Raw genomic sequence first — 11,864 nt, 5'->3', positions numbered from 1 at the left:
ACACGCACGCGTCATGGCCTGCAAAGCCTCGTCCAGCTGCATGGAACATGTTCGTTACTGGGCTGTTTCGAAAACGCTGTAGGTTGCGCCGTCCACTAGCCGAACCGAGAACCACCGTCGAACATTACAGCTTGGCATACAGCTTGTTTGCCGTCTCTCCCTCCGGAAAATCCAAGGACCTGGTTTGCCAAGGCGCTGAAACACTATTATGCTAGCTTTCCGCTCGAGGTCGTCTCTTCACGATGTCTACATTGCTGATAGTCTTGCACTCTTTACTTGTACTAAGTCCTTGGGTCACTGCTACTTGGTTGACATAACTCAAGCTTATTGCAGCATCTTCAGACAACTCTTGTCATCTCTTTTGACCATATTATCCTATCTGCCGTCCATTGCAAGAGATCTCTGATTGTATTCGGATATCCTAGAGTACATCATCGTCATCTGTTCCCAATCACTATGGACAATTCCATTCGCCAGCCTCGAAAGTGGTCTTTGGCGGAAGATCAGAAACTCCGCGAAGAAGTGGAGGCCCAACGTAAGTTACACAGTTGCATGAGACACAGTCCATGTGGTATTCTATGCTCCGCAGCTATGCAACAGTCTCTGCATATCAGTTTTCTCCAAGCAAGCTAACCAAGCATCATTAGTCGTGGAAGGAGAAGTCAAGGATTGGTATGTTGCTTTTGCCCCACTCAAGCCCACAACTAACAGTGCCCGTAGGTGCAGAATCGCCGATAGCCTCCCTGGTCGAACGAACAAAGATTGTCGAAAACGGTGGCACAACTCAGTAGCAGGAGGTCTCAAGAAGGGGCAGTGGTCAAAGAGTGAAGATCAGTTGCTCTCAAGAGGGGTACAACAATACGGCCAAAAGTATGGCTCATCAATCGGAAGCACATACTCGTACTGACTCCACTATCAACAGATGGACAGTGGTCGCAAGCTGTGTCGGAAGTCGTAGCGCAGACCGTAAGTACTACGATGTATTACTACTTCGTTGCTGACCATCCCTTAGAATGCGCGAAGCGGTGGCAGCAGTCACTTGATCCGGATCTTGATCGAAGCGAATGGCGCGACTTGGACGTCAGTGACAGCAATCTCACGGACAGAAACCGCCTTCGGCTTGCTGACAGGTGCTGCGTAGGACACAACACTCATTGACGCAGTCCAGCGACTCGGACGACACTGGAAAGACATCCAACGTGAACATTTTCCAGGAAGATCAAAGAACGATATCAAGAATAGGTACGTTGTTCACTACTGCTTGTCCCACCCTCTCCTAATATTGTCAAGATATACGGTCCTCGTGCGAAGATACCAGAACCAGGGCATCACCCTTCCCAATGCCCCAAGTTCTCCATCCGACTCTGGTACACCGGCCCTGTCGAACTATGCCGAGGACGATGACTACCTCTCCCCCAATTCCCACATGTACGATACGTTCCTGTCCACACCATCACACGGATCAAGTCGCCATTCCTGGTCAAGCTTCGACAACGACGCATACTCAACATGGTCATCTCCACAAACATACGCCATGCCTACCGCTACAGCCGACCGGATTTTACATCATTCATCGGTCACTCCGTCTCAGTATCTATACACTCAGCCACCACTGGGCTCCAACATGCCTGCCACATGGGATCAAACGTCGCCCTACGCACATCACCCCTCACCATCACTGCACACCGGTGCACCCACGAGCCCATCAGTGTATGGCTACAGCCCATATCCGGTCGCCCAGCAACCAATAACGCCCCACAACATTGCTTACACAGCCTCCACGGAGCGAGCAGCATATGCCACGATGCCGAATTACTCGCCACCTACTGCATCAGGTCAGCGGGTTTACGACCAAAGCGCATCGGCAATGTACCGTGACCCCAGACATTCACAACATCCTTACTATCAGTCGTGAGGCTGTGCAACATGTATGTTAAAGTGTATAGCTTGGCAGTTACTTAATGGTCAGATCTGGCAAGTATTTGATAGGTCGAGTTCTGAGTCTCGTCACACATATGCAATGAAGATAATTTTCCGCCCACAAAGCCTCGACCAATCTTTCGTTTCACCGAGTGTCAATTGCGTTTCAAACACCACCTTGCGAACCTTGATGCCAACTACTGCAGGTTCTTTAGACGCGAACGGGCCTAACCACGTGACAAACCCGGGAGTGAGGACCCCTGATTGGCCGCCTAAACCCAGCACAGCCTCAACCCCGAGTACAAGTCGGACGCCCCATCGCGTTAAGGTTACCCAACCAAGTAAAGTGCGCATCTACGGAAGAAAAAGAAGAACGAAAAGACAGGATCGGTTACCCAGTCGAGTCAAAATAGTACCGTCCCCACTATCACGAATCAGGGTTGTTGCGCGGTGGGCCACGCCCGGGCTGTTTCTTTTTCTCTGCCTTGAAGACAGCCTGAGCCGTTGCAGGCCAGCACGCGCATCAATACACCAGTGATCACCTACATGCTAGCTAGCGTCAGCTAATGTAGAGTGTCCTGATCCGCGTCCATGCCCGCTGCACGATGCACGATCTCGTCGCCTGGACCGCTGTTTTACCTGCCTCATCCGTTGCGCGACGCGTGTGACTTCCTCTCGTTTACACACGCGAGTCCCTGCAGCATTTGGCGCTTGTAGATGGTATCATGCCATTCTGCTTCGCTTGGGCGTTGTTGGTGTTGAAAGTTTTCGTCACGATACACCGTGCGCGTGGTGAAGGCTGATGGCTTGCCGCACAGCGGCAGGTACCGTTAGTATGGAACCTTGAAGTTAACCACCTCCGTGGAACGGCGTCCCGTCCCTGTCGATCTGTGTCTTCGATGCACGGCATTCATTGTTCTTCACATTGTCGGACCGGACTTTGGGTCTGGATTCAGTTGGTATGTTCCTACGTTGCTGCCTTGAGCAGGCCTCGTCACCGCCGCATACTTGGACCTGGTATCGTAGGAAGGGGTACGCGTTCCTGCATAGAAAGAACGTATATTTGGGCACATGAACACTCTGGAAGGATGATATGATGTCAAACTTATGATGTCAAGTACCCGCTGGTGTGGCAGACTTGCATTCGGTATCGCCCGTTGAAGTATTCGGCGATGCTTGAATGAAGACTACGTGTTGGCGTGGGTGATGGCACCGGGCTAGTATGCATGATGAGGTCGGAGTGGCCGTGTTAAAGCTATGCGGACGCAAGGGCACTAGACTCTACACGAAGGGAAGGCGTCTACCTCCGTCACTCGTCAAGGGCGATACCCGCGTTAGGCGAGTGTAGTCTACAGGTCGTCACTCGATACTACGAGACTAATGCTCGCTGCTGTGACAATCTCTCCCCTTACTCTTCGGAGAAGACCGCCTGACAGTGTCGTTAATGCGATTTTGATAGTAAGAAGGGACGTACACTCACGTACCCGATGTCAATACCGAGTGAGCAAAAGTCTCCACATTCCGTCACTTCTCCAAGCACTGTATCAGAAACTCCACACCCCACACCCCACATGTCCTGGAGAAAATTCAGGCAGCTACATTACTATGAATAGACAGACTACGCGGCACGTTCCCCTAGATGCCCAAAACCCACGTACCGAGAGCTACATACCGCTGTTACATTACATTACAATACGTGAAACTATACAGCGGGACCCAGGTGACCACACTTCGGGGACTCCGCCTCGCTGTTTGCCTTACCAAGAGCCAGCGGGATTGTGAGACGCGTGGCATCTGTAGGTTAAGCTTTTCGCTTAGCCGTGAGACGGTCCGCTTTGGACGGCCTGATGTGTTCTTCGGAGGGCTTAATGTATGGATGTCTTCCGGCGGCAGAATGGGACGTGTTGAGATCAGCTTGGGTCATATGGGCGGAGGAAAGACTAGCGTGTTGTCAAAGTGATAATCCCTTGGAACATCCTCAGAGATGGTTATGTAATTACAGGTCCTTTCTCAAACTAGCTCCTGACATCATATTCATCATTCTCTTCGTCTCCTCTTCGTTGGGCTCTTTCCACCAGTCGTAGAAGTTGACAGGCTCGAAGCCTCTGTCACGCCATTGCTGCACCTGCTCCGGACCGATTTGATGCCAGGGCACGCCGATGTCTTTTGACACCTGGTCTTTGACATAGTTCTCCACGGTGTGACCGATACCTCTGTCATCGTTCCACTTGGCCAAAAAGAACAAGTCGAACATCTTCTGCTGCTCAGTCGTTCGTCGTTCGACTGCTTTCTCCATGCCACGCACCATATTTTTCTTGTTGTAGGCTTGTGGTTTCATCCAATCATTCACCTTCTCGTAGTCAAGCTCGAAGCCGCCTTGGTCGTATGTGGGTGAGCCCTCGCGTCCCTTGTCATGGCATACATACAGTTTGTGAAAATGTGCGAAGGGGTTCAGCCGACATTCATCTCTGAACATTGTGTTCTTAAGGGCGACGTTCAGACGTCCAGGAGGCTTCGTGGGCTTGGGTATGTAGAAGCTGTCGCTGACCCAATCTTTGATCTCTTGGGGCGCACTGATGTCATCCCAGCGCGGGCGTGCCCTGTGGCCCGGAGTTGGTCTCGGGTCACGTAGTTTGGAACGATCGTAATCATATTCCAGATCTGGTGTCGTGAGTCGTGGTTTCTGCTGTTCCAGATCTTCTTCTTTCGGTTGCTCTTCCTTCTTTTCGGCCCGTACCGATGTAGCTGCTCCCTGTCTTTCGCTCGTTCGGCGTTGCTTCGCAGATGCTTCATTCTCAGATCTCACTTTCCTCTTCTGGCCGGCAGATTGTGTCGAAGACTCAGCGGTTTGCGCTCCAGACGCAGTGTCTCGCGGCTGTGTCCCCTGATCTTGATTGGCATCGCGTTCCGCATCAGCGCCACTGCTTGCGTCGCCTCGCGTCCGTGGCATGGTCGAACATCGAATGAACAAGGATTGAACTGAGAGGTAGCGAATTTACCGATAAGACTTTGGGCACGGAGTTGTTCCAGTGATTCCAAGGGCTCGACTTGACGCGTTGCGCGACACAGCTTGATGTTAGGATGACGTCACGTGTTTACCACTTGCACGAGAGCGATCGGCGCAATCGCAACTACATCGGAACGAATCCTCGGTCGACCCGAGAATACTGACCGTCTCTCGGCCAAAGCGCACCATCTTGTATCATCCTCGATCCAGGCGATGCAGGTCCAGAAAGCCTCCAATTCTGCCTCGTATCCAGACCACTAAGCGGCACATTATCGACGTTTCAAATATTACCCGTCGGATCGGACCCCTGAGTACACCACAACGCACTGAGCACCGAACGTGTGTGCATCACAAACTTACATGCATCGAGGATGATACTCAACCGAGGGAGGCTGGTCCAACGTCCGTTAGTAAGCTCGTATACATCCCTCAAGCTCATGCACAATGAGCTTATATGCGCCTCTATGAGACCATCTTCGTGCTTCGCCACCGTTGGCACGCGTCTCTTGTCGCAATACAGTAATGCGGGAGGCATACCTCGTCTCTTTCTAGAATCTGTGCCGTCCGAGATTGACAAGGGTGTTCGATGGAGCGGTGTCGTGCATATTACTTGCATGTTTTGACTAGGCAGCAAAAACATGCCTTACAAGGCAGAACCGTGATGCGCAAACGACTTGTAAGGTTTTGGAGCCATATTTATTGTTTCTGATCATTGCAGTAGTCCTGGTGCTAGGTTCAGCAGCGATGCACACACTGCGATGGCGCACCCGAACTGTAGCGTGAGCAACTAAAGAGCTTGTCTTTTCCGTATACCGGATGGATGGGTGGCTGGTTGGCAAAGGCGGGGTTTTCGGATATTGGCAAAATCTGATAAGTCCCGACCCGCATACCCAAACAAAATTTTCCATCGCGATCCAAACTTCACATCCTTGGACTCTGTACGATTGAGGGAGCTCTGAGCTTTCATCATAACAATATATACGTTGCGTTTGGTCGAAGTTCCATCGAAAGCAACATCAGCCCGGCTAGCTCAATCGGTAGAGCGTGAGACTCTTAGTTATCACGTCCTAATAGACACGATTGTATCAAATCTCAAGGTTGTGGGTTCGACCCCCACGTCGGGCTTTCTTTTTGCTATGCTGTCGTCCATTGCAGTCCCGAACAAGAGGTGTTGGTGTTGTGGCCGTGAAGGACATTTTTTGGACTTTTGCACTAACCGACCCACAACGACTACAAATCGCAATAAGAGTACTACGGCAGCACGTAAAGCTGTTCATCAACTCGAGCTTTCGTTTTGAAAGTTCTCGCCCAGCACAAGATCCAAAAAGAAGGATTGAAGTGATGGTGGTGGTGAAGGACTTTTTTGACCAGACACGCAAATCATCCACCCTGACCAAACCCCAAGATGACGAACTATCTAAAGAAGCCCTCTCTTGTTTCTACCACCCAACGAACAGCTCTTGCTTATCTCGAATATGGACGTTGTAATCCCTGGGTTCGTTTGGCGGTTGCTTGATTTCATCCTTACATAAGTACCTAAGCATATCACGCCCTGTCAGTCATACGAACCTGGCAGGCGTTTGCAAAGGTATTAGGGAGACAATGCAGCAGTCTTCAGTGAAAAATTCTGTCAATTTGACTGGGGAAATGACAGTGTAATATGGCCCAGTCTCCCCAACACGTAGATGTCCATGTCGTCGGTAAACCTCTTAATTCGCCCATGTACCCAACCCTCGACGAATGCGTAATCTGCAAACTGGAGCGATTTCAAGGTTGCGCATCATGCGCTAGCCGGATTGGGACTAGGGGACGGGCCAGGCGGTGCTGATGCCGATGCCGCCTGTACAGCCATCACGAATAGGGAAGCCTTGCACTGCCCTACATAAACATCATTCGCATTGGGAATATGAAGCGCAACTTATTCCTTCTGGCTATCATACTGTCAGCCTTCAATAACTCCATCGATGGCTGATCGCTGGTCTTTAAAGCCGCCCATCCTGTTTGTCAGCCGCTGCGTCGCACATCATCTTTCGGAGATTACTTTGATCATAGACGCAGCCTGATGACCTCGGTATGCCGGTCACGCAGAGAATCCGACAGCTAACAAGGTAAGTAGTTTTCTAGCTATGGCGACACAATCGATGGTCGCTCACTAACACCAAACTCGTTAGCTATGGTCACGATGCAGTGGCTGGTTTGGTTGATTACAGGAGAAGACGCAGGATCAAGCGAAAAGGGCGCTGCTCCACCACTCCGGATTTAATACATGCTCAAGGAATTACCAATGGACATGCGGGAACGTATCGATATCGACATCTTCGAGCGACACACTCAATCAGATTACTTCGGTTTTTGCCTGGCTCCAGTGATAGACACATCCGCTGTACCATCGAAGAATACGACTCAACGTCAGAGACCATTCCGTACTTAGCGCTCTCCTACGTCTGGGGGGATGCAACGATCCGGAATGCCATCTCGTTAGACGGCGAAACTGCATACATCACGTCGAATCTCAGAGAAGCTCTGGCACATCTAGGGAACGCGTTCCCATATTCCAGCTTCTGGATTGATGCAATCTGCATCGATCAAAATAACGCAGAGGAGAGAATGCACCAGGTAGCACAAATGAGAGCTATCTATAGCAATGCGACTGAGGTAGTAATGTGGCTAGGTCCAGGACATCAAGACATCGAGAATTTGAGCTTGGTCATAGATTCTCATCGCGCTCAATGCGGCTTTCTAGACCAGCCGGTCACGGGCTGCAGCCTCAAGTTGGACGACGATATCACAAACGCGATAGATCGCCTGATAGGCCGAACGTACTGGTCTCGAGTGTGGATCATCCAGGAAGTCGTTGTTGCCAAGAACGCCAGAATCATGTGCGGTACTACATTTCTGAATTGGGACTATCTTACGCAATTTCTGAAACTCATCCGCTCCGGACACATCGAGTCTGATTGGAGCGAAACGGTGCTCTATACGTTCAAATTTCATACATGGTCAATGCCCATGCTTCGTCTAGACAGCTGGTCTAAGAGTTCCACAAGCCTGGCGCAGGTCTTGGACTGGTCTGCGTCAAGCCTTGCGACCGATGGTCGCGACAAGGTGTACGCACTTCTTGGTCTAGTCGCCACAGGGGCTGGCAAGCTTATTTCGGCCGACTACACATTCTCGGCATGCAACGTTTATTGTCTCGCCATTCGCGCCATGTCGGTGGATTGCGATCTCGAACAGCGCAAGTACGATTTCCGTCGGGAGATTAATACCATAGAAGAAAGCTGCTTAAGCAATGCTCTTCTGCGCGAGCAGGCGTCAGCCACTAGAGAACTGCGCCAAGTCGGACGGCGATCGAAGAAGTCCTTGTCTGCTTCATTGAATCACTCAGGTAAGGACACGTGGAATCTCGACACAGGATGTGATGGAATAAGTTGTGGGAGTAAGACCGTAATGCGGCGCTTTGCAAGATGGCTCAGTGTTCCAGATCTGACGTTCCGTTCGGATGCGAATTCGTTTACTAGCTTCCATAGCGAAGCGCCGCAGGAACTCATTCCCCTACACGAATTCTTCACCGGCAGTAGCGCGAAACGACTACTCCAAAAACGTAATCAGACCACGGCCAATGGAAATGTGATTGCGAAGTACAAGGTCCTTGCTAGACTATCTATGAGCCTTCATCTGGTTCCGACTTAGTACAGTTGCGTTGTTGCTTTGTAGCTCAGCATTTGTCTCAACTTAGAAGCTTTCCTCTAAAAGCTGCATCACTCCAGCACATCACAAATACCCTCTCCACCCCGCCCACTCAACCCCCTTCTTCAACACCACCCCAACAACCCACGACTCAACCACACTCAAAGCCCCCACCACAACCGCCGATGCCACCGCTCCTATACTCTCCCAGCCCTTCTTCCCAAACCAACACTGCAAATCAAGAACCACCGGTGAATGAACCAAGAAAGCCGCATAACTATACTTCGCAACATCCACGGCCCCAACCGTCCAGCGCTTGCTCAGAAACGCCAAACGCGGATCGTAGAAAGCCTTCAATAGGAGCGAAGCGAGGGTCAAGCCAGCGAATTCGTTGAAGAACGCGTAGAGGAAGGCGAGTAGGTTTGGGCCGCCGAAGATGAGAGGGACGATCTCGGGGAAAGACATGCCGGAGTCGAGTAGGGACTTGATGTGGAAGAGACTGAGGGAGGCGATGGAGGCGGTGATGCTGCCGACGATGCGTAAGGTTGATGAAGAGATGGCGTTTTGCAGTGAACGCCCTGAGCGGTGGATGTAGATGCCGGCGGTGTAGTAAGTGACGTATTGGGATACATACGCCAGCTGGAGGAACAAGGGCCAGAAGGCTCGGCCTACGGGGTAGTGAAGTCGGATCAAGAAGGATGACGTCGATATCAGGCTTAGAGTAGCCAGCACATGGGTCGTACGGAAGGGCTTCGGTTCCTCTGGGGCGTTGGTAATATCCACTTGAGATGGAGTTTTCGTCGACGGTGCGCTGGCCTTGACATCGCGAGAGCGAGCTCCAGAGTCCGCTTTCTCGCTCGCCAGCAGCGGTTCAGTACGCGCAAAATACCCCGGCAGCACCCCAGCAAACACCGCATCAAAGATCAAAAGCGTAGCACAATACCAGACCGGCCCTCTAATCCCCCTCACGCTCTTGACCCCCTCCCAAACCTCCCTCCCCACCACGCCCCATCCTTCTCCCTTCAACCTCCCCGCCAATATCCCCCTCACGAAACCCCCCCTCACTAGACAAAACACAAGCGTCGGCACACCCAACCTCCTCCACTTCTCGCGCAGAAACTGCGACCTCGTCTTCTTCTTCGCGGCGATGGAGGAAAAGTACGCGGAGACAAGGAAAAAGGAGCCCATGAAAAAGGTCTGGTTTGTGACGTTGAAGAGGACGAGGGCGGGGGAGCTGCTGGGGTAGTAGCGGGGGGAAGTGTAGGGCCAGGGGCCTGCACCACCGTAGGGGGTGGAGGCGTGGTGCAGGATTACGAGGGCTGTTAGGCTCGTGCGGAAGTTGTCTAGGGTGTGGGTGCGTGGGTTGGCCATTTTGGAAGAATGGTATCTTGAGAGGTGATGTGGTATCGAAGCAAGTCATTCTAGGAGGCGATTGCTGTCTCTTTTATCTTGCTCCATTCCATGTATGTGGTCATCATTTTGGTGGTGCATGTAAGCAGCGGAGTATACACGCGTGAAGAGAAGTGGGGCTGGTGCCTTGTCGTGTAAGGCGGAATAAACGAGGCGGAATGATTGTGGCACGGAGTGATGATAGGCCACAGCCCAAGCGCTATCTTGCCTTTTAGTATCTTCCTATCATCAAGCGAAGTAGCCGTTCATTTCCATTGCGACTACCAGCCGCTCCATTTGATTCTCTTCTGCAGTGCCTCTTCCTTTGCCGTAGCCCTGTTTGCCTGTCAGGCCTCGGCACACACTCAAGAACACCCGTACTTTTCCTCTGAGTTTCGCGTAAAGACCTTTCACACTTTCTTCCGTCTGTTGTGTGTTGGCATTCTGCATCTTGGCGAAGAGAAGGATGTGGTCGAATATTTCTTCTACAAGGACCATGATCTTGCGCTGTCGTTTCCGGAGTAAGAGTGCAAACAAGATGCTGTCCAGGCATCTCTCGTGCGAATCGCGCAGAGATGCAACACCTTCCGTGACACGCACTCCGAGCTCGCCGGCTGCGTCTTCCTCATTTAACCTGGTCTCGACCGTCCGAACCAAGGTATCAAAGTCGTCCCACGGCTCTGCAATGCCGGTCTGGAAGACGTAGTTGGTGAGCGTTATCACGAAGTGATACGCCTCGGTCCTGAAGTAACGAGCGTTGCTATCTGCATACTCGCGTGGTAGATGCGAGACGACGAACAGCATGCGCAGAAGCCGCAGCAGGAACTTGAAAATGTAGTCGTACTTGTCTAGAGAGGTACTCGTGATCACTAGATTTAGCGGGGCTGGCGCTACGTACTGTAACCGCAGGAAGTCGAGAGCATGTAATGCATCAGGGTCCATGACCTTTTCTTGTTCCGCCTCGGTGAGGTTGCGAATAGCGAAGTTGAGCTGTCCGGGAAGCTCATCGTTATCCCTGTTGTTGAGAAGCGCGGTAGGCGCAGCTACAGCCTCATCGCCCTGTGTTGACTGGTACAGCGTCGAGGAATAGTAGCTCTCGCTGAGAACGCCTCGCAATGCCAATCGAAGCTCCGAACTCGCTGGTGGCCATGAAGTTCGGGACCCTAGTTGCAACCCCATGTGTACTCCACTGCGCATCTTTCCTTTGTGACGCTCGGCACTCTCGCGGTCGGGGTCAAATAGGGCGGTTGCTAGTAGGGATGAGAAGACACCATCACCTAGAAGGTGGTACTGCCGCTGCAGAGATAGGTGAAGTCGCAGCTGATGTGACCGAAAGAACAAACGGATCGTGGCTGCGTTGACTAGTTTCGCTTGTGCGGTGATGAGTGGGCGGAACGACAGTGTAGATGCTAAAGACATGGGTGGCGAGAACGTATTGGATACAGCCTCGCCATCTTCACTTGTTCTCTCTAGTGTTTTCTCTATGAGAAGCTGCAGTTCGTCTGGCAGCGCTTGACACGACCATTTCGGTGTGTCATCCATGCGCCGGATAGAGTCCTCAAAGTATCGATCGAGATCTTGAGAGTTAGTCGGGACCTCAGTCGCAAACTCTGGTGCTGTGTGAGTAGAGAGAGCGGCTGTCTCGTCATGTGATCCTGTGCTGAAAGCGAGCAATGCTTGTCGGAGCCTCTCTTCGTACGCTTTTGCCTTTGACGCTAGTATCTCGATATCTTGCCATTGAAAGCCCCAATCCATGTCCGGAGGCTGAACTGCTAGCCCATCAAGGCGAGCCAGGGGGTGATAGGGATGCTGTAATTTCAAGAAGCGAAGACTGTGACCTATTTCGAATATCGTATTGCCG

The 11,864-nt window shown here is 51.7% G+C and overlaps 2 protein-coding genes and 1 non-coding gene across 3 annotated transcripts; 2 read left to right on the top strand and 1 right to left on the bottom strand.

Annotated features, from left to right (window-relative positions):
- Positions 1–456: 456 nt before the first annotated feature.
- Positions 457–1,915, top strand: J4E78_010938 (uncharacterized protein; the record flags this gene model as incomplete). The annotated part of the gene is made up of 7 exons (XM_049371512.1): positions 457–535; positions 648–672; positions 721–870; positions 923–966; positions 1,013–1,080; positions 1,142–1,242; positions 1,291–1,915. The coding sequence occupies 7 exons, from the start codon at positions 457–459 to the stop codon at positions 1,913–1,915; spliced, it is 1,092 nt and encodes a 363-aa protein (XP_049216739.1).
- A 2,001-nt stretch (positions 1,916–3,916) lies between these two features.
- J4E78_010937 (uncharacterized protein) lies at positions 3,917–4,870 on the bottom strand (the record flags this gene model as incomplete). The annotated part of the gene is made up of 1 exon (XM_049371511.1): positions 3,917–4,870. The coding sequence occupies one exon, from the start codon at positions 4,868–4,870 to the stop codon at positions 3,917–3,919; it is 954 nt and encodes a 317-aa protein (XP_049216738.1).
- Positions 4,871–5,946: 1,076 nt separating this feature from the next.
- On the top strand, positions 5,947–6,052 carry J4E78_010936. The gene has a single exon. It is a non-coding gene; the product is annotated as a tRNA-Lys (tRNA).
- The last annotated feature ends 5,812 nt before the right edge of the window (positions 6,053–11,864 follow it).

This window comes from Alternaria triticimaculans, assembly GCF_023758025.1.
Source record: "Alternaria triticimaculans strain BMP 0046 chromosome Unknown scaffold_43, whole genome shotgun sequence".
Lineage (NCBI taxonomy): Eukaryota > Fungi > Ascomycota > Dothideomycetes > Pleosporales > Pleosporaceae > Alternaria > Alternaria triticimaculans.
Note: the sequence above shows the minus strand (reverse complement) of the source record. Positions and strands in the feature narration are given on the sequence as shown.